This window comes from Peromyscus maniculatus, chromosome 8 (assembly GCF_049852395.1).
Source record: "Peromyscus maniculatus bairdii isolate BWxNUB_F1_BW_parent chromosome 8, HU_Pman_BW_mat_3.1, whole genome shotgun sequence".
NCBI classification, from domain to species: Eukaryota; Metazoa; Chordata; class Mammalia; order Rodentia; family Cricetidae; genus Peromyscus; species Peromyscus maniculatus.
Genome location: NC_134859.1, coordinates 11,726,058 through 11,752,131, shown reverse-complemented (window position 1 = coordinate 11,752,131; position 26,074 = coordinate 11,726,058). Strand labels below are relative to the sequence as shown.

General features: G+C 45.1%; 3 protein-coding genes across 4 annotated transcripts; 1 reads left to right on the top strand and 2 right to left on the bottom strand.

Annotated features, from left to right (window-relative positions):
- The first annotated feature begins 1,170 nt into the window (after positions 1–1,170).
- LOC102910263 (olfactory receptor 1f45-like) lies at positions 1,171–2,319 on the top strand. Its single transcript, XM_006984717.3, has one exon. It carries the CDS (start codon positions 1,171–1,173, stop codon positions 2,110–2,112), a length of 942 nt encoding a protein of 313 aa, XP_006984779.2. The 3' UTR covers positions 2,113–2,319.
- Positions 2,320–2,565: 246 nt separating this feature from the next.
- Znf200 (zinc finger protein 200) lies at positions 2,566–10,835 on the bottom strand. The gene is given in 6 exon segments (XM_076577785.1): positions 2,566–4,612; positions 4,615–4,865; positions 4,867–4,963; positions 4,966–5,206; positions 5,739–5,886; positions 10,765–10,835. Coding segments are annotated over 6 exon segments (939 nt in total). The 3' UTR covers positions 2,566–4,481.
- A 2,251-nt stretch (positions 10,836–13,086) lies between these two features.
- On the bottom strand, positions 13,087–25,475 carry Mefv (MEFV innate immunity regulator, pyrin). Of its 2 annotated transcripts, XM_016003244.3 has the most exons (10): positions 25,016–25,471; positions 22,307–23,170; positions 20,312–20,658; positions 19,843–19,938; positions 17,668–17,898; positions 17,226–17,248; positions 15,570–15,685; positions 15,108–15,403; positions 14,734–14,766; positions 13,087–14,577 (listed from the first exon to the last, which is right to left on the bottom strand). In XM_016003244.3, exons 1-9 carry the CDS (start codon positions 25,290–25,292, stop codon positions 14,755–14,757), a joined length of 2,262 nt encoding a protein of 753 aa, XP_015858730.2. In that variant the 5' UTR covers positions 25,293–25,471; the 3' UTR covers positions 13,087–14,577; positions 14,734–14,754. The 2 variants fall into 2 exon arrangements, with proteins under 2 accessions (XP_015858730.2, XP_076433599.1); XM_076577484.1 differs by lacking the exon at positions 14,734–14,766 and having other exon boundaries at positions 25,016–25,475.
- Between the last annotated feature and the right edge of the window lie 599 nt (positions 25,476–26,074).

Below are 26,074 nucleotides of genomic sequence, written 5' to 3'. Positions count from 1 at the left end.
GTGGGGAATACAAATGAAGCTGGTGAAGAGTCTGTAGATTTTCAGAAATGGACGACTCACTGTGGGCTGGGAAGACATCTCAAAGAAAGCCTACTCTGAGCATGGATGACCTTTAGTCAAGGCTGACTACACATTCTTCCACCTTGCTCTTCCCTCATTGTACTTTACACCAAATATTTTATAGGATCCAACCTGACCCTGGAATGCCAGGTACTCCCTTCTGGACTTCAGGGTTTCCTATCAGCAAATGTACTGTAAACCCTATGCGGTAAGAGGACAGAGTGCAATACCAATGGTTTCTGGGTCAAGAGTAAGAAGAATCTGGACCAAATCTTCAAATCTACCAGCTTAGATAACCAAGTTGATGAAGCTCTCAGGGAGTTTTCTCTGGGACTTGTCTCCTTCCTGATTGTTTCATCCCCAAGTTCTGACTGAGAGCTTAGGTGACTTACTCCATCAGTTTGGGTCAACAGGGACCAGGAGCTCGGTGACACAACAACTTTCTGCTGGTCTTTAATGAGATGCTTAGGGAATCTATACCCAGTGGGACTGGATGCTGTGGGAAATCCCTGTCTAATTTTCCCAAACCTCCTTCCTACACAGAGGGCTAAGACAGTGATCATCCACTCTTCACTTTCTCAGAACCTTCCTATATTTCTGAGACTTTCCAATCCTTTGAAAAAGCAACACTATTGCCCAGCAACTCCAAGGTGAAAACAACAGAGCTTGCCTGTCCAGGTACTTCCAGTCCAGATGAAAATGTTTCTTTTACAGTAAGTCCTGCTCACTCTCACATAGAGGAGCAGCAGCAGGAGTCACAGACCCACCATTTGGAGCTTGAGATCTGTACAATAACTGTCAGCTTTTATTTTTCTTCCAGCTGGTAACGGGTGGGAGAGAGACTGGGAACGTTACCAGAGGTCCACATGATTGCAGGGAATGCTGGTGTATGTGAATGCTTTTATGTTATATTCAATACAACCATAAGGGTGAACCTGGGAAACCAGCACCACGTAAAACTGGGATTTGTAAATTGATTGCATGGAAACAATGAGTGGATCTCAATTCAGAAACTTTAAAGCAGGCTTAATAGACACATGGTTGTAACATCCTAACCTGAAGACTTCATTCTGACCTCTGTCTCCATTCTCTGTAGCTGGGCTCAGACTCATGAGAGGCAGCAACCAGTCCAGCGTCTCTGAGTTCCTCCTCCTGGGACTCTCCAGGCAGCCCCAGCAGCAGCAGCTCCTCTTCCTGCTCTTCCTCATCATGTACCTGGCCACTGTCCTGGGAAACCTGCTCATCATCCTGGCCATCGGTACAGACTCCCACCTGCACACCCCCATGTACTTCTTCCTCAGCAACCTATCCTTTGTGGATGTCTGCTTCTCCTCCACTACTGTCCCCAAGGTGCTGGCCATTCACATACTCAGGAATCAGGCCATTTCCTTCTCTGGGTGTCTCATGCAGATTTATTTTCTTTGTGTGTTTGCTGTCATGGACAATTTCCTGCTAGCTGTGATGGCCTATGACCGGTATGTGGCCATATGCCACCCCTTACACTACACAACAAAGATGACCCATCAGCTCTGTGTCCTCCTTGTGGTCGGGTCATGGGTTGTATCCAGCTTGAATGCTCTGTTGCACACCCTGCTCATGGCTAGACTCTCATTCTGTGCAGACAACATCATCCCCCACTTCTTCTGTGATATCACTCCCCTCCTGAAACTCTCCTGCTCAGACACACAACTCAATGAGCTGATGATTCTTTTTGTTGCAGGGCTGTTAATGATAGCTCCGTTTGTTTGCATCCTTGTGTCTTATATCCTTATTGCTTGTGCTATCCTGAGAGTCTCATCCCCAAGTGGAAGATGGAAAGCCTTCTCCACCTGCAGCTCCCACCTGGCTGTGGTCAGCCTCTTCTATGGCACCATCATATCCCTGTATTTCAACCCCTCCTCCTCTCACTCAGCTGGGAAGGACACAGCATCTGCTGTGATGTACACAGTGGTGACCCCCATGCTGAACCCGTTCATCTACAGCCTCAGGAACAAGGACATGAAAGGAGCTTTAAGGAAAGTGCTTACCATGAAATTCTCATCTACTCAGTAAGGCTAAAAAAGATCATATAAAGAAGTAATTTCCAAGAAAACCATATTTGTTCTACTGTGTGAGACTTAACTTTTGTTTCGTTAGGAAAGCATCTACTATCTTTCTTGGGAGAACAAAATCCGAGTTGTAGACTACATAGGAAAAGGTGGAAAGTGGCTTGGGATGCAGCTCAGTTGTAGTGTCTTTATCTGGCATGTAAGAGGCCCAGGTTTGATTCCCTCTCATGTCAAAATAAATATAAAATTTCTTAAATGTTTAAAATGTGTGTGTGTGTGTGTGTGTGTGTGCGCGCACGCGCGTGCGCACGCGCGCGCGCCACATGTGTATGGGTGTCCAAATAGATTGAAGAGGTTTACAAGTGTATTTGTATCATAGAACATGGTTTCTGGAAACCAAATTTGGAACCTCTAGAAGAGCAGCAAGTGACAGCTGAGCTATGTCTCCTGCCCAATAAAAATGCTCCAATCAAATCACTTCATTCCATCATGAGTGCCCTCCTGACAAAGGGCACCACAAACATGCTTACACTTTATTCTTCATTAAAAGAGGAGAGAATAAGCACACTTGGGGAACAGTGAAGTGTCTCAGTTGGAAGCTGCTAAAAAGAAATTATGATAAGCTGAGTTTGCTTTGGGTGATGTTGGAAAAGAATTGGGGACTGACTGTGGCTTCAGATGGGATGCTGTTATTCAGGATGCTTGTAGGTGGCTCTCTTAGTGTATTTCATCTAGAAGAAAGGACGAGATAAAGCTTGAGCTCTGGCCAAGAAGCACTGGCCATTCATGTCAATCATCTTGGGGCACTGGGTATGGGTCATTTTGTGGTTAGGACTATATGTACTGCTGTTTTTGCTTTTTTGAGACAGGGTTTCTCTGTGTAGCCCTGGCTATCCTTGAACTTACTTTGTAGACCAGGTTGGCCTTGAACTCACATAGATCCACCTGCCTCTACCTTCTGAATGCTAGGATTAGACATGCAAAGCCACATCTGGTACAGGACAATATTCTTAATGTTCTCAGTGGTTCTTCCAGAATAACCTTTGTGATGTTACAATCCTAGAGACCTTACTTGCTACAGCTGTCCTATGAAATTCATTACTTTCATTGGGAAAACTCCAAACTGTGCCTACCCAGCTCCTGGGTGACAGCACTAAGCTTCCTTTCTCACAACAGTCTTTGATGTGAGCACATCTGACGGGAAGACCTGACCCAGCAAGGTGATTACAGCTATTCATACTATTCCTTCCTGTGTAAGGACTGACGTGTAACTGTCTTTAAAAGAACTGGTCTGTTTCACCGATGTTTTACAATTTGTGACAGGTATGTTCATAGAACCCCTTTCTCACTCTTTTGAAATCTGAGATTTATATTTAAGTATATGGTGTTTGGCCTGTATGTAGGTCTGTGTATTTTGTGCGTGCAGTTCCTGAGGAGACCAGATGAGGGCACTGGATCCTCTGGAACTGGAGTTACAGGAGTTAGCTGATTTGTGGGCACTGGGAACAAACTGGTTTCCCTGCCATTCTTTTAACCACAGAGCCATCTCTCCAGCTCCCTTTTATCATTCTCTTAATGTAGAGAGGACTAGTAATGCTTCCTCGGTGATCTCTGATACCTGTGTTTCAGGTTTTTGTGCTACAAGTCTGGTTGCTATTGGGAAGTGATGGGACCTTTGGGGTTAAGGCTTAGTGCAAAGAAGCCAGGTCATAAACAGATGCTTAGGGGACATAGGACTTTTTTTTTCTTTTTACAAGACAGGGTTTCTCTGTGTAGCTTTGCAGCCTGTTCTAGTACTTGATCCGTAGACCAGGCTGGCCTCAAACTCACTGAGAACTGCCTGCCTCTGCTTCCCGAGTGCTGGGATTAAAGACATGCACTGCCACCACCTGGTCACATTAGTACTTCTAACATCTCCTGTGTCTTCCTTTGCTGGCAGGACCCCATGAGGTAATCAGACCCCCCATGAGCCCACACTCCCTTCTGATATAGGGAGCTTCCACAGATCCAAAACAAGAGATCAACAAGTATGGATGGAGAGCTCAGAGATGGACTCAAAATAAACCTTTCCTTTTGGTTTTCTCAGGTCTCGTTACTGAAATGAAAAGCTAAAGCCATCCTCTCAGATCCTGCTCAGTCATGTATTAGAGGGTAGAGCCGGCCCTGCTGTCCTCTTCTTCACCTTGCACACTTTAGAACACTAAATTTTATTTACATCTTTGCCATGTTTTACCTGACATCTTTTCCCCTTGACCCATTTATTTAGAAGTGTTCTTTAATCTCAAAGTATTTGGGATTCATAATTCTTTGTGAAACTTTTCAGACAGAGGCAGGACCTTTCCTAACCTCATTTCTGTTCCTGGGTTTTAGAGGTTAAGTGAATTCTCTTGTGCCACTTATGGGTTGACACCGGCCAAATCTTCCACTTTTTTTTTTTTTTAAACAACTGTATGTTCTCTCAGCCTCATGACTCTGCAGATGAAGCATGAATTCTTCATTTTGCAGAAGGTTTTTCCTGATTCTAGATACTTAAATATTATCTTCCTTACATGAATTCCTTCATGGCAACTCTGCTGAAAGTTTTTCCCACACTGAGAACAGGAACAGGGTTTCTCCCCTGTATGGATTCACTTGTGCTTATTAACGTTTGTTTTATGACTGAATTCTTTCCCACAGTGGCTACAGTCAGAGCTCTCACCAGCGTGAATCCTCTGGTGGGAAATAAGGTAAGACCTTTCTTGAAACTGCTTCCCACACAGGACATGTGGACAATGTCTTTGTTTTCTCATCTTGAGAAAGTGCAGTAATACTAATGTCCACAGATTTTGAGAGATCTTCCAGGAGAACATTATTTCAATTGTAACTAGAAGGCTTCTCAATTTCCTCTGATGTGGAATCAGAATGTTTATTCTTTCTTCTTGGCAAGCTGGAGGTCGCTCAGAAACCCAGGAATAACCCATTGCATCAATATTTGAAGCTTTCTCTTTACAATCTTGTTTCTGAAGATCTTCATCCCTGAGATCACTCTCACTGCCAGCTGAAACGGAAAACGTTATACTGTTGTGTCCTGACAACACTGGCCAGGAAAAGCCAGGTTTCTTATGAAACAACTACCTTGATGAGCCATAATGATGGATGCCTGTCATCCCACACAGGCAAGAGGAATGCTGTTAAGTTCAAGTCCAGCCTGGTATACATAATGAGGTCCACCCAGTCAGGGTCAGACAGTAAGACTTTGTCTTGAAAAAAACAACAAACAATAAAAGCGGCTGGATATGGAGACACTAGCCTTTAATCCCGGCACTTGCAACAGAAAGGCAAGGAGACCTATTAATTTGAGGCCAATCTGCTATACATAGCAAGTTCCAGGCCAGCCAGAGCTACATAATTATGAGAGTCTGCAAATAAATTAAAAAAAAAAAGCAATAAAATAAAATAAACACATTCTTAAAGTCAGAAATCTGAGGACTAGCACATAATCACTCTTTTTCATTTCTTACTGAGCATGGGATAATGAGTAATAAATCTTCGAACCCCCACAGGACAAGAACACAAGCCCCTTTACTTCTAAAAAAATGAGTGGGATTGCACTGAAAGATTTCCTGTTGTTCTGCAACAGGGACAACTTACATAGAAGCTCTTCTGGACTTTCTCTGTAGAGAACTCCCTAAGTACGAGGAGCTGAAGGACGCCACTCACAATCACCAGGAGTCCAGTAATGAGGTAACTGTAAGACCGACTGCTTCCAGGCTTGTATACATGCTGCACAGCCGCAGCACTGTAAGAAGGTCATCAATCGTAGGACCAACTGCTTCCAGACCTGCACTACATACTGCAAGGCTGCAGCACTGGGCAGCACTACAATATTCTAGTCGAGGCAAACCTGGAAACAATTCAAATGGGCATAGCACATTCACACATGTATTTGGCCAGCTAAAGAGATTTCTATCATAAATACAATAAAATTATTGCATTAGAAGTCAACTGTGTTTTCTCAACAAGAGTAATGATCAGATTGGGATGTTAGATAATTCCAGAGGTGCTCAGTACAGAAATTTTGAATAATAATTAATTAAATAAATACATACATTTTGTGAAAATTTTAGCTTTTATTTATTTAGGTTTTTTCAAGTCAGGGTTTCTCTGTGTAGTTTTGGTGCTTTTCCTAGATCTCACTCTGTAGACCAGGCTGGCCTTGAACTCACAGAGATCACCTGGCTCTGCCTCCCAAGTGCTAGGATTAAAGGCGTGCGCCACCACTGCCCAGCCTGAAAACTCTAGCTTTTATAATATATAGGCTGTTGTGTGTTTAGCTTACACTTCACAATCAAGTCTGGCCTAGGGAGCTGGCTCAGTGGGTTCAGGGTTTGGCAGGAAAGCATAAGGACCTGAACTTAAACGTCAGCACCTGTGTGAAGCCAAGAAGGGTGTGGGCACCTGCAACCACAGAGCTGAGAGGCAGACACGAGGCTCACTGGCCAGCCAGTCAAGCATGAACAGTAAGCAGAAGGTTTAAGGAGAGACTCTGTCTCAAAAAATAAGGTGGAGCTGGGCACAGTGGTTCACATTTTAATCCCAGCACCTGAACGCAAAGGCAAATGGATCTTCAAATTGGTGGTCTATAAATTACCTGGTTAACCAGGGCTACACAGTAAGAGCCTGTTTCTAAAACAAACACAAAACCATCCGCTCCCTCCCTGGAAAAAAAAAAACATGTATCTACTGGATCTGTTTAGTTTTTTTAAAGCATAAATCATACTTTGTTTCCCCCTTTTCTAATATCTATTTCTCTTAATTCCATTTTCTTATCTTACTGCTGTAAGAAATTTATATAAATTTATATAAATCTTTATATTAAAGATATAAAATTTATTTAATAGGCTTAATAAATGTCAGATTTCTATTTTGTTTTCAATTTTAAGAAATTACCATCAGTTTTTTGTTTTTTTACCATCAATTCCTGAGTTAAGTTTAAGTTAAGGAATTGAGGTTATAGCTCTGTTGCTAGGGTTGGCATTCACAATGTCCTGGGTTCGCTGCCCCAGCTATCTCAACCTGGCACAGTGGGGCATGCCTATAGTCCAGCACGTAGGAGATACAGGAAACCAGCCGGTTCCAGGAGAAATGCCTTTTGATGACATTGAGTCTTCATAGTTTTTTTTTTTTTAATTTCTTTCTATTCATTCAAATCACCTTTTTTTATCCTTTCCACACACCAGAAGTTTATTCCTAGACATTTAATCTTTCATGTCACTGTTTTAGTGAGGTTCCCACTGTCTGCCTGCATAGATGAAAGCTACTGTTTGTCAACTTGACAGCCATTACCTTAGTGAATGCTCTGTTCAGACATGCTGTACGGCTTTCCAGCTACAGTCTATCATACATCAACAGAGTTTTCTCTCAGATCCTAATGCATCTCATTTCTTACTCATGTACCCGCAGTAGCTAGAATCTGAGACAAGATGCTAAGTAGGAGCAGCACTAGTGGGATTTTTCACTGTGGTCTCAGTCTTAGTGGGATGTCTCCCATTAAAGAGGCATTTAAGGGCTGAGGCTAAAGGTCAGTTGGTAGAATGCCTGCCTAGTGTGAACAAAGTCCATCTGGGTTTAACCTCTAGCACACATAAACAGGGTGTGGGGGCACACGCCTGTAATCCCAGCACTTAGGAGATAGAGGAAGGAGAATCAGAAGTTCTAGGCCAGCCTGGGATACACAAGATTTTTTTTTCTTTAAGGAGAAAAAAAAGCATTTTAAAATCAGGAACTGGGGGCTGGAGATGGCTCAGCAGTTAAAAGCACTGGCTGCTCTTCTAGAGGACACTGGTTCAAAGCCCAGCACCCACATGGCAGCTCCCACCTGTCTGTAACTCCAGTTCCAGGGTACTCGACACCCCACACAGACATACATGCAGACAAAACACCAATGAACAGTAAATAAAAATAAATTATATAAAAAAGAATTAAAAAAACAGGAAATGTAGCTCAGTGATAGAATGCTTATTGACTATGCACTGGGTTTGATCCCCAACACAGAAATAAACCACACATTAACACTAGTTGAAGGGATTAAAAACTTATTACTAACTCACTGGACCTTCTTATGAAGAAGGGAGTTGAATCTTATCATTTCAGTAACTATGAAAATGACCATAATATTTTTTTATTGTAAGATGTTAGTAAAATTGTTTTAAAAATATATTTTTTATATTTTTTATTTTATTTTATGTGTGTGGTGATTTTAGGCTTGTATATTTGAATGCTTAGTCACCAGAGAGTGGCACTATTTGAAAGGATTATGAGGATTAGGAGTTATGGCCAGTGTGTCTCTGCTAGATCAGGGTGTAGCTCTTAGCTACTGCTCTGGTGCCTGCCTGGATGCCACCATGCTCTCCACCATGATGATAATGGATTCACCCTCTGAAACTGTAAGCCAGCCCCCAATTCAATGCTTTCTTTTATAAGAGTTGCTTTGGTCACAGTGTCTCTTCACAGCAATGGAACAGTGACTAAGACACTGCATGGGTATTTTGCTTACATGTATGTTTGTTTGTGTGCCATGTGCATGCCTGGTGCCCAGGGAAGTCAGAAGAGGGAATCGGATCCCTTAGGACTTTAGTTATGGATGGTTGTGAGCCACCATGTGAGTGCTAGGAATCAAACCTGGGTCCTCTGCAAGAACAAGTGTTCTTCCCTGCTAAGTCACTTCTCAGCTCCCTCACTAGACTTTAAAAAAATTCAATGAGACAGGCAGTGGTGGCGCACGCCTTTAATCCCAGCACTCGGGAGGCAGAGGCAGGTGGATCTCTGTGAGTTTAAGGCCAGCCTGGTCTACAGAGCGAGATCCAGGACAGCCAGAGCTACACACACACACACACACACACACACACACACACACACACACACACACACACACACACACGAGAGAGAGAGAGAGAGAGAGAGAGAGAGAGAGAGAAAGAGAGAGAGAGAAACCCTACTTTGAAAAAACAGAAAAATACAAAAAAAACAAATAAATTCAATGAAAGAGTTTCTTTTATTTTGATTCTAAAAGTAGACTTTTTAGAAATTAGTAAATGACTATTAAGTTGTTTTTGCATTCTGGAGATAAATCTTTGATTCACACATGGTAGAAAAATGGTACCATTGAAAAATAATAATAATTTTTCAGATTTCAGTGGGTTTTTTTTTTTGTTGTTGTTGTTGTTGTTGTTTGGTTTTGGAGACAGCGTTTCTCTGTGTAGCCCTGGCTGTCCTAGAACTCACTCTGTAGACCTGGTTGGCCTCAAACTCTTAAGATTTGCCTGCCTCTGTCTCCAGAGTGCTGGGACCAAAGGTTGTGACACCACCCAGCCAGTTTTCGGTGTTTAATTACACTCATTTCGTAAAAAGCAATTTCTAAAGTTTCCTTCTTTTTTCTATATTCTGGTGTGTGTGTGTGTGTGTGTGTGTGTGTGTGTGTGTGTGTGTGTGTGTATGTATATGTATTCTTTGATTTGAATTATCGAAAATTTAATGATTTCAAAGAATGTTCTGTGAAACAGCTTGAAACTAAAAATATTTTCCCCACAGGTAGAAGCAAATCTTTCAGGAATTTAAATCCCCTTTATGGAAGTTGTGTTACATAGTTTTAAAATTTTGACTTAATAATTTCTTTTTTCTAAAACTAACACATGAATTTCTAGTTTTATATTAACATCTGTTATTTTAATTTATCCTGCTTTCTTACATTTCAACCAGAAGTTTAATTACCATCATTTAAAATACATATGAATTATATAGTAAATAAAATGAACAGTTATGCATTTTCTTCTGAGAATAATTTTAGTTTTCATCAGATTGTTTTTCTTTTTTGTTTTATTCTGTTTGACAGGGTCTCACTATGTAACCATGGCTGGCCTGAAACTTGCTATGTAGATTAGGCTAGCCTCCAATTCACAGAGATCTGCCCGCCTCTGCCTCCTGAGTGCTGTGATTACAGGCAACACACCTAGCCCTCAACATAAATGCACATGAGGTTCTGACAGTGTTCTCTAAAAAAATTAGTCAATTTGTATTTGTTTTTCCTCTTTTGGTCTAAAATTTTTTCAGGGGCTGGGGATGCAGCTCAGTTGGTAAGAGTGCCTGCCTCAGTTGCACAGAGGCCTGGGTTCCGTTTCTAGCACCACACAAAGCAAGCATGCTAACACTTCTTGTACTCTCAGTACTCAGGTGAGAGGCAGGGGGATGAGGAGCTCAGGGTCATCCTTGCCCACACAGTGAGCCTGAGGCCTGCCTGGGCTACAGAGATCCCATCTCAGGGGAAAAACCTCCTCTTCTCTCTGTCATCTTGTTAAAGTGACACAACACTGACTGTCACTGTCACACAGGGCTGGGACCTCTCCTGCTCTGTTCTTCCTTCTTTCTAGATCCCTGGTTAACAGAACAATTCCGCCCCCCCCCACTACATTCCAGGTCAGATTGTCAAACTCCATTAAAAAAAAAAAAATCTTACTGCTATCATCAAAGGAATTATACCAAATTAAAAGTCAATTATTAAGTCTCATAAAAGTCCTCTGTTCCATTAGTGCGTCCAAGTATAGGGAAAATAGTCACCCGTAGCTGCAAGTCTGTGGTTAAACTCTATTAAATGAGATGGAAGAAAAACAAGACTGTGTACTTGTACTTTATTAGGTGCGAGTACTTCTTCAACCACTCCAAAGACGAAAAACAGACTTGCAGGCTGTGCATGGTAGTATACACCTATAAAGTTAGTACTTGGAAGTAGAGATAGGAAAATTGTTCCAGGTTTTCTATCAGTCTGTTCTATCTAGTGAATTCCAAACAAGCCAGGGCTACAAAATGAGACCCAGCTCTCGCTAGAGTACACGCTCGGAACACAAAGCATTTCTTACCCAGTGACATCATCTCCCCAACATGACTACTGTTTTCCTTCTCTGAGTTGGGTTGCTGAGCATGATCTGTGCTCACACATTCTTCTTGGGAGTGATATACATTCAAATCCTCAAAGACCATCCATGCCTGAAAGAACAAGAGGCCCCTTTCTGTTTAATAACTGAGATTCCTTGGCAGCTCTGCTGCTTAAGAAAGACTTAGACCCAGTTAAGGGAAAGATTGGTGAAGGGACCTAGAAACCCCATACAGGAGCCGCACAGACAGGACAGCTAGGCTGAGGAGCCAGGAAGAAAAAACAAAAACAAAAACAAACAAAAAAAAAAAAACAGAAGAGAAATACCCACGGAAGTTTACTTCAAAAGAATGTACTCTATGCAGTTTGGCTGAAAGGGAAGGCTGCGAGAGCATAAGGCAATGCATCAAACAGTGCGTGGAAAACAAAATGCACCTTCGAGTCAGCTTTAAAACACAGAAACGGCCGGGCGGTGGTGGCGCACGCCTTTAATCCCAGCACTCGGGAGGCAGAGCCAGGCGGATCTCTGTGAGTTCGAGGCCAGCCTGGGCTACCAAGTGAGTTCCAGGAAAGGCGCAAAGCTACACAGAGAAACCCTGTCTCGAAAAACGGGAAAAAAAAAAAAAACAAAAAAAACACAGAAACACTGTCCCCGTTTCTGCTGGACTCCTCTGGAAAGAAGCTTTACCAAAGGACAAGTTTGCACTGGAGAACGAGAAAGCTGTGGTTAGTGAAAACTCGGTGACTCTGCTGGACACTCGGTCCATTGTTCAGCCGAGAGTCAACCGTGGCACTCTTTGGGGGCGCACGTGGTACCCTAGCTGCTCTAGCGTCTAAGTAAGGGATGATGCTCACCCATCAGCCGCCCCAACCTGACTGTTTGTCCAAACCGCCTCAGTTCCCGGCGATAAGACCTGGGTTCCGGAAATGACCCAAAAAGCCAGGCGCTAGAGGCCGATCTCTCGCCTCGTCCATCTGACTATCCTCAAAGATTGTCAGCCACCTTTTGGAACTTGCCGCCTTCCGCTGAGAGGACATTGAACACTAGTTCCTTCTGGGAGGCCGGATGTTTCTGCTTCTGTGGGACCACTTTCGGTGAGGCACTTCCGGTGTGGAAGCCTAGGTTGAAGACTGCCTGATGGAGCTCTTAGAGCCCGAGGGAGCCCGGGCAGGCGGGAACTACTCTGTGTGGCTCACTTCGGAGTCAAGAAGCAGGAAGCTACCTCTGGTCCTCCCTGGCGGGCGCGCAGGTCGCCGTGAGTGGCCAATCTAGTGTCCAGTGCTCGCTGGGAAATGTAGTTCCCTCCAAACTGTTCCCGGGAAAGCACCTGGTGGCCGGGTGGGCGGGGGACAAGCGGAGACGCTACGGGAAGTTGGCCACACCAGGTCGGCCTGGGTTTCCTTTGCAGCATTCCCGAGGGTTCGGGACCTCCTGGCATGCGCCCTGGGTGTGTCCGGTGCTGGTGTTCGCCCCTCCTGGACGCTCTCAACGGAGCCTGCGTGCCGGGCTGTGCTTAGGTTCCAGTTTACTAACCTCTACATTGTCATTGTATTTTTAAAAGAGAGTTTCCATTTCCCTACTCATTTTTGGCCTCTCACAGACTTTCTGACCTGGAACTCCTGGCGGTCTCCTGCCTCAGCCTCCTGAGTGCAAGGAAAACAAGTGCGACCCACCAACTCTGCTCTTTCTTCACTCTTTCCGTACTCAGTTTATTCCCGGAGAAATACTGAGGAAGTTTAGGACAATCTATGGGCACTGGTTGCTTTCCTCTGTTGTGGCGTTCGAATCCACGGGGAGAAACCAAAGACTCAGACTCAACTCAAATTCAGATGAAATGAATTTATTCTCACTGCTAGCAGAAGGACTGCCGACTTAAAGGGGTTAGGGTGGGGTTTTTAAGGCAGGCATCACAAAGGTATGCATTACAAATATCCATGGAATCCACAGCTGGGCAGGAAAATTGCTTTACTATATAGTAATAAAGAGACCATTCCGCCCCTTTCCCATAGCGATAAGCAGGGTTTACAGAAGCAATAGCAGCTGTTAATACCTCACAGCCCATTATCACATTCTGTTTGTTTGTTTTTTCAAGACCTGGGTTTCTCTGTGTAGCCTTGGCTGTCCTGGAACTCACTTTGTAGTCCAGGCTGGCCTCGAACTCAGAGACCGCCTGTTTCTGCCTTCCAAGTGCTGGGATTAAAGGTGTGTGCCACCACCGCCTGGCCTATTATCCTTTTCTTATCTCATCCGAAAACCACTAGGATCTCCCAGGCATTCCAGAGCAAAAGGTCAAGGGCCCATAAGGGATGCCCGGCTCCATATTAAGTTTCGTTAGTCATCACAGGGGACATGTGTAAATTATTGCTCAGATCCGAGCACTCCAATGACAAGAATAGAGCAGTTCATTTCTGGTTAAGCAAAAACATAGTGCCATCAGGTTAGGACTGACTGTCACAGCCCCACACCTCCAGGAATGAAAGGACAGCCTCCAGCAGGATGTCGAACTTTTTCTTTTTAAATGTGCCAACACTAATAGCCAACTCACTCAACCATGGCTTAAAATACAGAGTATGAAAACTGGCAACAGAATGAGTAAACAGTAGAAAACATGTATGTGTGTGTTGTTGTTGTTTTAAAAAAAGCCAGACATAATCCCAGTGCTGGGGAGACAGACATAGGGGATTCCCTGGGGCTTGCAAGACAGCCATCCTATTCTGCTTAGCCAGTTTCAGGCTAGCGAGAGATCCTGTGCAGAAAATCAAAAAAAGGATGGCATCTGAGGAATGATCTGAGGTTGATCTCTGCTCTCCATATGCCACATACATGCACATTTACACACACATGTACACCATCATGCAGACGGGCACACACCATATGCGTTCATGCACACACACAAAATTAATATTGTTACCCAGTAAAATATGTACAGCCTACCTTCAAAGCTATGGTTAAATCATTATATGTTAATGTAGTACAATACAATACAACCAATAAATAGAATAAATTAAAAGGCAAGTTACAAAACAGTATTTTGTAATGATAAGAATAGCAGCAGTCTGCCTAAAAGGAAGCTGATACATAATTCCCTTCAGGTATGAGATTTATTAGAATATAAGGGTCTCTGGGCCATGATTGGGCCTCGAGATGGAGGAAGAGTGTTGGAGATACAATACATGCAATGGAGAGCTAAATGTGCTGCCTTTAAAGGCATCACCTTCAAAACCCAGAGAGGTAAAAGTGAGAACTAAGCTGTTCAGTGGTAGTGCACACCTTTTAATCCCAGCTCTTGGGAGGCAGAGGCAGGTGGATCTCTGAGTCTGAGACCAGCCTGGTCCATAGAGTTATATTTCACTTTCTGCTTGCCAGTACTTTGCACACTCCCAAACTCCACCTCCCAGTGACGGCAGCTGGAGTCAAGGCTAGGAGTATCCAGGGTGATGATGTAACTTTAGAATCTTCGGGGACCGTCAGGCAGTAGGTATGTTTTGTTTCCAAATCTCACACTCTTCATGTCAGAGAAGTTGAGGTTGGGGTAAGCAGTTGCTAGACCAGAATTCCGGAAACTGCAGGAAGAATAAGAACACCTGGCTGGGGGTGGGGATCTGTAGGCTTCTCTCAAGGTTCTCCCCATCGAAGGCAGAGGGATTTCACTGAGATTGTGGTAGGGGACAGGGACCCAATATACCAAGGCTACTGCTTGCCTTGATCTAGGCACTTACCAGCATGTTCCTGAGCACCAGTCAGTTCTGGAACTACAGAGGGGGAAAGATGGAATAAAGGAAGTTCTAAGCATATCTATCGAGGAAGTCTGAATTATACTATCCCCACAAGGAAAGACAGGATTCTCTGCTTAGGGCTCTGCATCCTAGGTTAGTTATAACCCATGGCCTCCCAGGCACCCTAGAGACTGAAGAGGTTACTTCAATAAACAAGGCAGACACAGGGACCAAACAGAGCTGTGGGGGCCTTTTATGACCTGTCTGGTGCCTCTGTCCTAGGTGTTTCCCCTCTTCTGAATAGTTCCCCCAGAGCAACAGATGAAGAACAATGACAAAATCTCTTGGTTGGCTTATATCTCCACCACCATACTTACAAATGAAGGCTTCCATTTCAGGAGAGATCTAAGTTTTCGTTTGTTGTTCTGAGAAAGAGTCTCATGTAGCTCAGGCGTGCCTTGAGCTTGCTGAGACTGAAGGTAATCCTGAGGTTCTGATCCTCCAGCTTCCACTTCTGGATAAAGTGCTGGATCATAGTCCTGTGCGTTTCCACCATCCCATTTTAGGTCAGTGCTGGGAATCAAACCCGGGGCCTGTGGTGTGCTAGGCCAGCGCCCTCCCCACTTTGCCTCATCCACAGCACTAAATATTTCCATTTCAGAGCGCAGTGTTTCTAAAAAGAGAGAAACTGAGTTAGTGGAATGAGTTAGGTCAGAAAGAAGCTAGGCAGGGTCACAAAGGCTTTGGTAGATGGGGAAATGAATGGACAGGCTCTGGGCTGCGTGGATTCCATAGAGGAAGTGAGCAAGTGCTTCTCATCTCCCTCCAAGCTCACTCACCTGAAAAGTTCTGCATACTCTTCTCCATAAACTTTGATTTCTGGTAGAGCAGGTGGATCTTTTCTCTGACATCTGGAGGAGTGACCAGTGGCTCAGAGAGAGTCACCATCTTAGCCCTAGAGACAAGAGATTGTTGGCCAGAGAAGACAAGAGCAAGATGGAGCCTGAGTCCCTATGAGGTGACAGTTAAGACCATCCCCACTAAACACACCCATCCCGGTTTGGGTGACACAAAGAAATCTTCCCTAGACTCAAAGTTCTGACACTGGTCCTCGATTTCAGCTGCAGATCAGCATTTCTGGGCCACCGTTATAAAAATCACAATGAGTTTAAATAACAGCCTTCAAATTGAGTTACTCTCGCTATCAGAATTCTCCGTCAAATTAATTATACTTCTCTACTATTTCTATTGAGAGAATAAAAGGGAAAGGGAGTGCCACTTCACACCTGTTAGAATGGCCATTATAACAGCAGTAAAATGATAATAGGAAATTACAAGTTGATGATGAGGATGTGGAGAAATTAGCACTGTGAGTGGGAATGCAAAATGGTGCTTCTACTGTGGGAAATAGTATGCAGATTCCTTAAAACTTTTAAATAGATGGACATACAGTGATTCTACTTGTAAGTGTAAAATCTGAGAAATTGAAAGCGGGTCTCAAGTAGCACTTGTATATCCCTGTTTATAACAACACCGTTCCCAACAACAGCCCAAAGGTAGAAACAGTCTAAATTTCCATCAGTAAACGAATAGATAAGGAAGCTGTGATGTCTGTGTACAAAGGAGTGTCACTTGGCAATTAAAAGGAGTGGAATTCTGATACATGCTACACCATGAACTGTGAAACATTAGATTGAATTAAAGTAAGCCGAAGGCTAAAGGACAAAGTTTTTATGATTCTGCTAATGTGCAGTACTTAAAACAGCCAGACTAAGAAATTGGAAAAACAGAATGGTGGTTGCCAGGCAATAAGGGACCGAGGATGAGGAATGAGTGTTTAATGGTACAGAGTTCCTATGTGGGAAGATGAAAAGGTTCTGGAGGTGGACAGTGGTAGCATGTTCACACTAATATGAATGTATGAATATCAGTGCACTGCAGACATAAAATAGCTGAAATTTTATGTTACACATATTTTAAAATAATTTTTAAAAAAACCACTAATGTCCAAGTCCCAACCCCAAGATTGAGACTTAATTGGTGTATCTGTGGCTTAGACACCAGCATTTTGTAAAGCTCCCAAGTAATGATGAGATGTAGCCTTTTCTATCTCATCTCTCTCTTCCCCTTGCCTGTTGGGCTTAGCCTACCTCCAAACTGATCCCCAAGGACTCCCCAAAAGTACTTGAGGCCAGAGGCAGTTCTTCAGGGGCCACTGTCATAAAACAAATGGCATGGGATGCAATCCATTCAAAAGGATGCAAAGAAGCATCTGTGTCCAGCAGGACTGGAATAAATCCCTTCTCAGTATTCCATTCATGCCCTGCACACTCCCACCTGGCCAAGCTCCCACACAAATCCAGGAAGGATGAGCTCAGGAAGCTTAAGGAAACAGGAGTCCTCAATTACAGACCCAGGTCTTTCCTAGGACTGTCCCATCCAAATACTTCCTGCAAGACACCAAGGGGACACCATGGGACATCTGCAATGTGTACCTGTGCAACATGACTCCAATGTCCTAGGAGAGAAAAGAGGGAAGCTCTCTGTTACCAGTCTCCAAGAGTCTGTGATTCCCAGGCTGCAAGCTGCTCTCCGGTCTTTCAAGGACTCCCAGTGGTAGGGTACCAACAAATAGGAACTTTCCTCCTTTATTGTTATTCTAATCACAAGGGTAGAAACCCTGCCAGAGCCTACTCTTCAACTGCATTGCAGTTTGTTTATCTTTTCTGGGCGATTCCAGGGGCATCCCAGATGCTGAGATATTCTGGGCTCCCAAGAGACCTTATCAAAGAGATGTGAACCCAAGAGGCATGGGTCAATTGAGACCAAGTCCCGTTCCAGGCCTCAACAGCCTTGCTTCCTGCCTTGGGCAGTGACAGGTCTGAATTTCCCACTGGGCACAGCAGGCAGGGAAAGGCCAAGCACACTCACACCCACCTGCATGAGCTTCCACTCTGGCTGGTCTTGCTTGGCCTCTAGTTCTCCAATAAGTTCATCCAGGAGGGCAATGTCTCGGAAAATTCGGGTGTCACATGTCTCTCGGACCTTGCCAATGGTCTGGCCTAGCTCCTGTAGCCAGGTCACAAAGAGTTGCTCTTGCTGCTCCAGAAATTGGTACAGCTTCTCAAACTGGCATGAAATCTTCTGCTGCTGGGTTTCTGTTTGTTTCTTGGGAACACAGAATCAGGAGATATATGGGTGTGTGCTGTGGGCTGGAAGTATATATCTAGGGATACCCTCAAAGCCCACCTCACAGAGATGGATGAAAGGAAGGCTTCCTCATTGTGAAGTTTGAATGAGAATGGCCCCCATAGGCTCATATATTTGAATGTTTGGTCCACAGTTGGTGGACCTGTTTGGGAAGGATTAGGAGGTGTGGTCTTGGGAGGAGGTGTGTCACTGAAATTGAGCTTTGAGGTTTCAAAAGCTTACACTGTTCCCAATTAGTTCTTGCTCTTTCTTGGCCTAATGCTTGTGACAAAGATGTAAGTTCTCAGATACTGCTCCAGCACCATGCCCGCCTGCCTGCTGCCATGCTCCCAGCCATGATGGTCATGGACTCTGACCCTCTAGAACTGTGAGCCCCCAATTAAATGCTTTCTTTTATAAGTTGCCTTGGTCACGGTGTCTCTTCATAGCAATTATTTTTATTTTTATGTGAACAAACGTTTTGCCTGAATGCATGCATGCCCTCAGAAGTCAAAAGAGGGCTTCAGATCCTCTGGAACTGAAGTTAGGGGTGGCTGTAAGCCACCATTTAAGTGCTGTGACTTGAACTTGGGTCCTCTGCAAGAGCAACAAGTGCTCCTAACTGCTGAGCCATCTCTCCAGCCCCCATCTTCACAGCAATTTAAATGTAACCAAGATTCTCAGCCTCTTAGAGACCTGGGCTCCAGAATTGGGAGCAGTCTATATGGAACTTTCCAGAACAGACTGAGCATAAAAGGGGCTAGCTCTTGGGAAAATGTGCTGAATATGGTGCTAGCTTCAGTGATTTCCCCTCCAAAATTTCCATGTTGAAGTCCAAGTACCTCAGAACATGATTTTATCTGGAGGTAGGACACTTGTGGATTTATTTAGTTAAGATGAGGTCATTCTTCAAGGTTGTGGGGTGCACGTCTTTAATCCCAGTACTTTGGAGGCAGAGGCAGGCAGATCTCTGAGTTTGAGGCCAGCCTGGTCTATAGAGCGAGTTCCAGGACAGCCAGGGCTACACAGAGAAACCCTGTCTAAAAAAAAAAAAAGCAAACAATAAAAGAGGTCATTATAGTAGGTTGACATCCAGGCCATCCAGGAGTATATAATGAGATCTAGTCTCAAAAAGCCAAAAAAATGGGGGCTGGGGGATTTATCTCAAGGATAAAACCCCTTCCTAGAAAATACAAATCCTAGGTCCTGTCCCTAGAACTGGGGGAAAAAACCCAAAAGTCAATAGTTTTTATAAAATTTATAAATAAAAATTATGTTATTATTATTATTGTCATTCTAAGATGGGATCTCACTATGTAGCCCTGGCTAGCCTGGAACTTGTTATGTAGATCAGGCCTCAAACTTGTGGCAGTTTTCCTACCTTTTCCTCCTGAGTGCTAGGATTACAAGTGCGTGTCAACATTACCAGATTTTTTGCTATGTGTGGGAGTCTAATGTAGCCCAGGCTGGTTTTGGACTTGCTATGTTAATGATGAACTTGAATTGATCCTCCAACCTCTACCCTCCAAATGCTGAGGTCATCCGTGTGCCCCCACATCTAGTTTTTACCACACTGGGGATGGGACTTGGGGCCTCATTGGTTCTGTGTTTCCACTCTCCCGGCTGAGCTACATCTTCAGCTCCAACAATAATTCTATAAACAATACAGAGAGTTTTTGAAGTGACAGTTCTAGTTTCTCTAAACTGATTGTGAGAAGGAGAAAATGAGCAGCCCTTGGAGGTGGCCCTCTCCCCTGACAGGGAGCTGCAAGGATGAATGAGCTCACCTTAGACCTCCCTACCATCCCTCTGAGACCACCCCTGCTGCCCTGTGAGTCAGGGCAGAGCCTCAGGGACCATTGCACATGCTCCCTCCTCTTTCCTGCAGGTGGAAAGGGGCAAGGACTGGCCGTGGGGACGCACCAGGAAGTTCTCTGTCTTCTTATCTCTCTGGAGTCTGTATTTCTCCACACATCCCCTCAGCTCTCTCAGACGCTCCAGCTGCTCCTGGATTTGCTCCTGGAGAAGAATACGCATGTAGATGCTTACTTTTGAATCCTGCCATTTTTTAGCTCATACCAGTTCTAAAGGAAAGAATCCACTCCTGGAAGCAGAGCTGGGGCGCTGCAATTGGGAGCAAGAGGAGGGTTCTGGGAAAGAAATGGTGTGGATCCATCACCAAGGGGCCCCCACAGGGGGACCCTGGATCCATTCTCAAAACCAGTAACCTTGGACTTCTGAGAAATATGAATTATCAGTTCCTTCTTTGCTGTCCTAGTTTGTCTTGCGTTTTGACCATTTAGAGCCCAGGAATCCTGACTAACACACCCACATCCCAGAGGGTTGGATGAAGAACACAAGCAGAGACGTCTATGTGGGAGTGAACACCTACTTTATACTCCAGTGCAGCCTCCTCTATGGGACGCACTCGATGGCCTTGATGCTCCTGACTCAGCCTGCAGATGAGACATATGGGCTCCCTGTGGTCCTCACAGAAGAGCAGCTGCACCTGCTTCATGTGACGTGGGCACTGTGGTAGGGGCTGGGGGCTCTGGTCTCCACAGCTCTTTCCTGCAAGTGAACCTTGGCACTGGGAGCATATGGGTGAGCATCTGCCTGGGGCCTTGGGATCCCCAGGAGCAATGGAGCAGCTGCAGGAACTTTGCACACAGGTACCACCATGCAGGTCTCCTTCCTGGGTGTGGCAAAGAGGACACGCAACCTTGTCCTGTGACCTTCCTGGAGACACAGCAGTGGAAAAAATCTCCTCAGTGACAAACCCAAGATAGTTACAAGAGAGCAGTTGTTCATAGGTCACACACATTCTCAGTTAGAGCTGCCCACTTCCCAGCATGCTCTTCTCTGACTTCCATCCAAATGAAGCTATAAACAGGCCACTGAGGCTGAGAGCTGAGGGCGAAGCTCTTCTGGGCTCTCGCATTCTCCAGCATTGATTCTGTGGGACATCTGTGGCCTTTTGCTGTAAATACTATGCTTTCCCCCTTCCGTAGACACAGATCTAGTGGCTCATTTAAAAGAAAGCAAACCATGCTAACAGCATTTGCTTTTGCATTTCAAACCGCCACAGATTGCCCACAACTCAAGCAAGAGCTCTTGGGGATGGTTACTGTGTGTCTCATTCATGGACAGGTCTTCACTCCCAGCAGAAAATCTGGCCAGAGAGTATGGCAAGCATTTGAAACGTGTGTGTTGGGTGAATCCCCTGCTCCCATTCAAGAAATAAAAGCAAAGAAAGGAGCCTTACTTATAAAGCTAACAGGTGAATCTCACAGTGAAGACAACAGTTAAGAAAGTTCTGCTCCAAGGCTATAGGCAATGCTTCTCTACATCAGAAACAACAGAAGACAGGTGGCGCACGCCTTTAATCCCAGCACTCGGGAGGCAGGGGCAGGCGGATCTCTGTGAGTTCGAGGCCAGCCTGGGCTACCAAGTGAGCTCCAGGAAAGGCGCAAAGCAACACAGAGAAACCCTGTCTCGAAAAACCAAAAAAAAAAAAAAAAAAAAAAAAAAAAAGAAAAAGAAAAGAAAAAGAAACACACACACAATCCATTAGCTCTTCCTTCCTCCTCCCTCCCACCCCAGGAATTTGCCTCACAATCAAACGTCATAGTGTTCCATAAGGACCCTTTCTCGTGACAGAATAAACTGTTTGCCTATACAGCTGCTCCTCCACCTCACTCCAAACAGAATCTCAGTCTCGTGTGCAGTTAGCAGAAGCCATTTGATCAAATTCTAGTCAAAGGGAAGTGAGAACAAATGACTTGTAGAAACCTTTAAAAACTTTCTCTACATCATGATGTCCCCTCTGTCCCTCCAAACTCTTGAGTGGAGCCAGGGGCTCATAACCTCTGAGGCTATGAATTTCAGGGGGAAAAACTTGAAGCAGAAAAACAGCTCAGCAGAAGTCTAGTTGTGGTCACACAAATGACTCACATTTGTATGAAAGAGGAACAAGCTTCTGTATTATTCTTCTGAGCTGGTGGTTTCTATTTCTCACAGACAACATAATCCTGATGACTAATTTCCCAGTAAGAGGGTTTGGGGTCAACATCTTTCCCCCTCCCTGTTCAGAGAAAGGTGGTTAGCAGAATCTCTGCCCCAAGACTTACACTGTGGAGTCACAGTGGGAGACGAATGTTTTAACCCACTCTTTAGATTCTTAACCTAGCCTGTGGCTCTATCGAGGACTTCTGGGAGCTCAGGCACCAACTGAGATTGGATTGCAACCCTTTGTGCAAGATGGGTAAATGTGCATCCTCCTGGGCCCTGCCCACATTTGCGAAGGGACCCCTGGAGGCGACCAGGTATCCCAGCAATATAAATGTGATAAGCATAAAAGAACATTCCCGAGAGCTGGGGAGGATACCTTTACAAGCTGTCGATCCTAAGGATGCTGGGTCTTCTGGGTTTGGGGCTGGTTTTTCACATAGTGGCAAAGGCTCTTCTGGATCGCAGGGCTCACAGCACGTGCTGGCCGCCATCTTCCCCAAGCTCGCAGGGGCCTCTGGACTCCCAGTTCCATTTTCCTCCCAGGATGTAGTGCGTTTCTCCTCTCCAGTCAACGATGTTTTGGAAGGCATGTTCCTGAATGTTTCTTCATTGGGGACCATGGAAAGTTCTGGATTCCCTGAGCCCTTTTCTAGAGCCCCAGTAGGCCCTTCATTCAGGACGGCTGTTCTCACGGTAGTAGCGGCCGGGTGTGGATTCCCATTCCTCGTTTCCTCCGGAGTCAGAAGAGCTTCTGAAGTCGGGGGTTCTCCTTGGCCTGAGTAAGTGGTAATTTCAAGGCTTTTGGGTCGCTTCTTTCCTGAGGGCAGATAGGCTTCAGCTTTCTTGCAATCCCTCCTCCCCGGGACATTGCTGCAGAGTCCCTGCAGCCTTCCTGCAGAGCTGGCATTCCTGCGGAGCTGGGCGCTTGCCCGGCTCTCCTTGTCCCCTGGGGGCTGGGTGGTGACCAGGTTTCTTCTATAGGGTGGTGCTGTGCCCCTGGCCCATGGCTTGGTCTGTGAGTCCAGGCTCTCAGGACCCCTTGGATCCCTCCGTTTGACCAGAGACTTCTTCTGGGACCCCTTCTCCACTTCAGACTGGCTGGGTGGCAGGCCATCTGATCCATCACCACTCTGCCTCGTCCCATCACCTTCCAGGACATCTGGTACTTTCACACTCTTGGGCTTGTTCTCTCCAGAAGACTGGACAGGACCACCAATTCTATTTTCTTCAATTAAATGTTCTAGAAAGACAATCAGATAGAGGCATGAAGCTGTCCTACATTCAAGGCTGAGGCTGGAGGAAGGAAGAAAGAATCACCTCAGAAGTTACTAAAAGGAAAAGCACAGAACATTCTAGACAACAGAGCTCAATTACACAGAATCATAAAATATAAAGTAAATAAGCCAGGCGGTGGTGGCGCACGCCTTTAATCCCAGCACTTGGGAGGCAGAGCCAGGCAAAAAACAAAAACAAAAACAAAACAAAACAAAAACAAAAACAAAAAAAAGGTGGTTGGGGATTTAGCTCAGTGTTAGAGTGCTTGCCTGGCAAGCACAAGGCCCTGGGTTCGGTCCTTAGCTCCAGAAAAAAACAAAAACAAAAACAAAATCAAAAAAACAAAACAAAACAAAACAAAATACACACACACACACACACACACACACACACACGCTTATTGTTATAGATGAATGTATGATTATAGATGTGAAAATTGATTTATAAAACAAAGCAATAAAGAAGAATTAAAGCAGACCAGCTCAGTGAGTAAAGGCACTGCCAACGAGCTTGATGACTGAATTTGACCTCCAGAATCCACAAGGGGAAAGGAGAGACGCAATTCCTTCAAGCTGTCCTCTGACCTCTATATGTGTAACATGGCATGCTAACACTCACTTGTATATATGCACACAGACACAAGTACATATATAAAATATAATTAAAATAAAAATTAATAAAGGAGGCTGGAGAGAGAGAGAGAGATGGCTCATTAGTTAAGAGCTCTGGAGTCTCTTCAAGAGGCCCCAGATTCAGTTCCCAGTGTCCACCTGTGGCTCACAAGTGCCAGTAATTCCAGTTCTAGGGAATAGGATGCCCTCTTCTGGCCTTTGTGGAACCAGACATGCAAGTGGCGCACACGCATACCTGCAGACAAAACACCCATACACATAAAATTAATTAATTAATGGGGACTTATAAATGAATCTTTTTCATTCATTACACAAGCTGAAGGAAATCCCAGGTCACAAAGATAAATACAGAAGACACTTGAAAACAATTTTGAATGGGTGTGGTGGTGCACATCTTCTAATTTCAGCACTCTGAACACAGAGGTAGGTGGATCTCTGTGAGTTTGAGGCCAGCCTGGTCTTCATAGTGAGGCCCTATCTAAAAACCAAAAGAAGAACAAAAATGGCAAGCAACCTTGCCTGAAATTTCAGAATATTTCTGTTTAAAAGGCTTAATTCCAAAGTCTACATAATGAAGATAATCTCTAATTAGCAACCTATGTTTTAATTTGAAGAAACTTTTCATTAAAAATAAAACCTGTTTAAGTATGCTCGTAAAGTATGCTAAAGAAGAATTCTAAAGTGAAATTGGGCCGTTAATGAGATTTTCAGCCATGTTAGTATGGCTGGATTTCCAGGCCTTTCTGCCAACCTAATGTTTGTCTGGGCAGGTGTATTAGTTGAAAAATGGAGTAAAGAATTCTGTAGGAACAGGTGTTCCAGCTCTGCCTGTCCTGATTCTGACCCACAGTCAGAATATCCGTTTTTATTTTTAAAGCCTTTAGGTGCCGAGGGAGCATCAGTCAGCAGGCTACAAAGGGACAAGATGAGCTGGATTGACATTGCAGTGGACAGCTGGATTGACATTGCAGTGGACAGCTGGATTGACATTGCAGTGGACAGCTGGATTGACATTGCAGTGGACAGCTGGATTGACATTGCAGTGGGCAGCTGGATTGACATTGCAGTGGACAAGGGCTTCCCAGCCACTAAGCTAGAGAGCTTGGGTGTGAGCATTGCTTCCCTTCACCACCAGTAGCCAGCAGCCATCGTGGCTAGGAAGGGGCTTGGCCACTTACCTGGGTCTGTGGCCTTACGAAGCTCCTCTGCTAGTAGACGCTGGTTGGTGGCCCTCAGGATCTGCAGGGTCAGCCTTACAGCATACTTCTCCCCATAGTAGGCGAGCAGCAGGCTGGCCAGCTTAACTGGCCTGGCCATCTGCAGATGACCCCGGGGGATCCGGGAGTGGCCCTTCTCCAGGCTGGTGTTCTGCAGCTTGAACTTGAACTTCTCGAAGTCATAGGGCAGCAGCTCCTCCAGGGTGTTTAGCAGATGGTCACCAAGGGTCTTGGCCATGGCGCTGGCCAGGAGGGACTGCAGCCAGCTGCGTGGCTTTGGGCAGAAGATAAAGACCTGTCTCCTGGAAGTTCAGAACAAACAAGAAATAGCTTGTGAAATAACGGACAAGGCACAGGAAACACCACAGGCTTTGGTGGGAACTGAGACTGACGATGAGGGCGTGTCCAGGGTCCGGCCTGCCACATCTTTTCTTTGAAGTTTCATAGGATTTCCAGTGGGGAGAGGTCTGCTTGGCCAGCCTATGCCCTGGTTGAACAAAAGGCAGGCTAGACTGGAAGGGGGATTTTGGGATTGGGATCCAGACCTTCCAACTGCTCTCTTGCTCTTTCTTGCTCTCAGGACCCCAGGATGATGGAAGAGAAGGAGAGAGGTGGCCTTGCTCGGAGTTGGCCCCTCCGGCCATCTGCTCTCTTTGGACTCTTGGGGTTTAGTTTATAGACCTTAAAGCCAGCAATAGGTGAAGGAACAGATGGCAATAAATCCCGATAGACTTTGCCTGGGCCTGCTCAAAAAAGCAGAGGAAGCCAGAAGGACAGTGGGGTGCAGTTCCAGTCTGTCTGTCCAGCAGCACAAAGTCCTCATGGTGGCACCGAGGACCACCATTCTCATGCTTCTGTCCCCACAGCTGACTTGGCCCTTGCTCCCTGAGCATCAGGATGTTTTTTTCTGTACCCTCTGAAATGTACTTTCTAGGCACTTGCCAGGACACTTGAGGTGCAAGGTTGGAGAGATGCAGGCATCCTTTGGCCCTGCAGTTGAGCCAGGATGAGCCTCTCAAA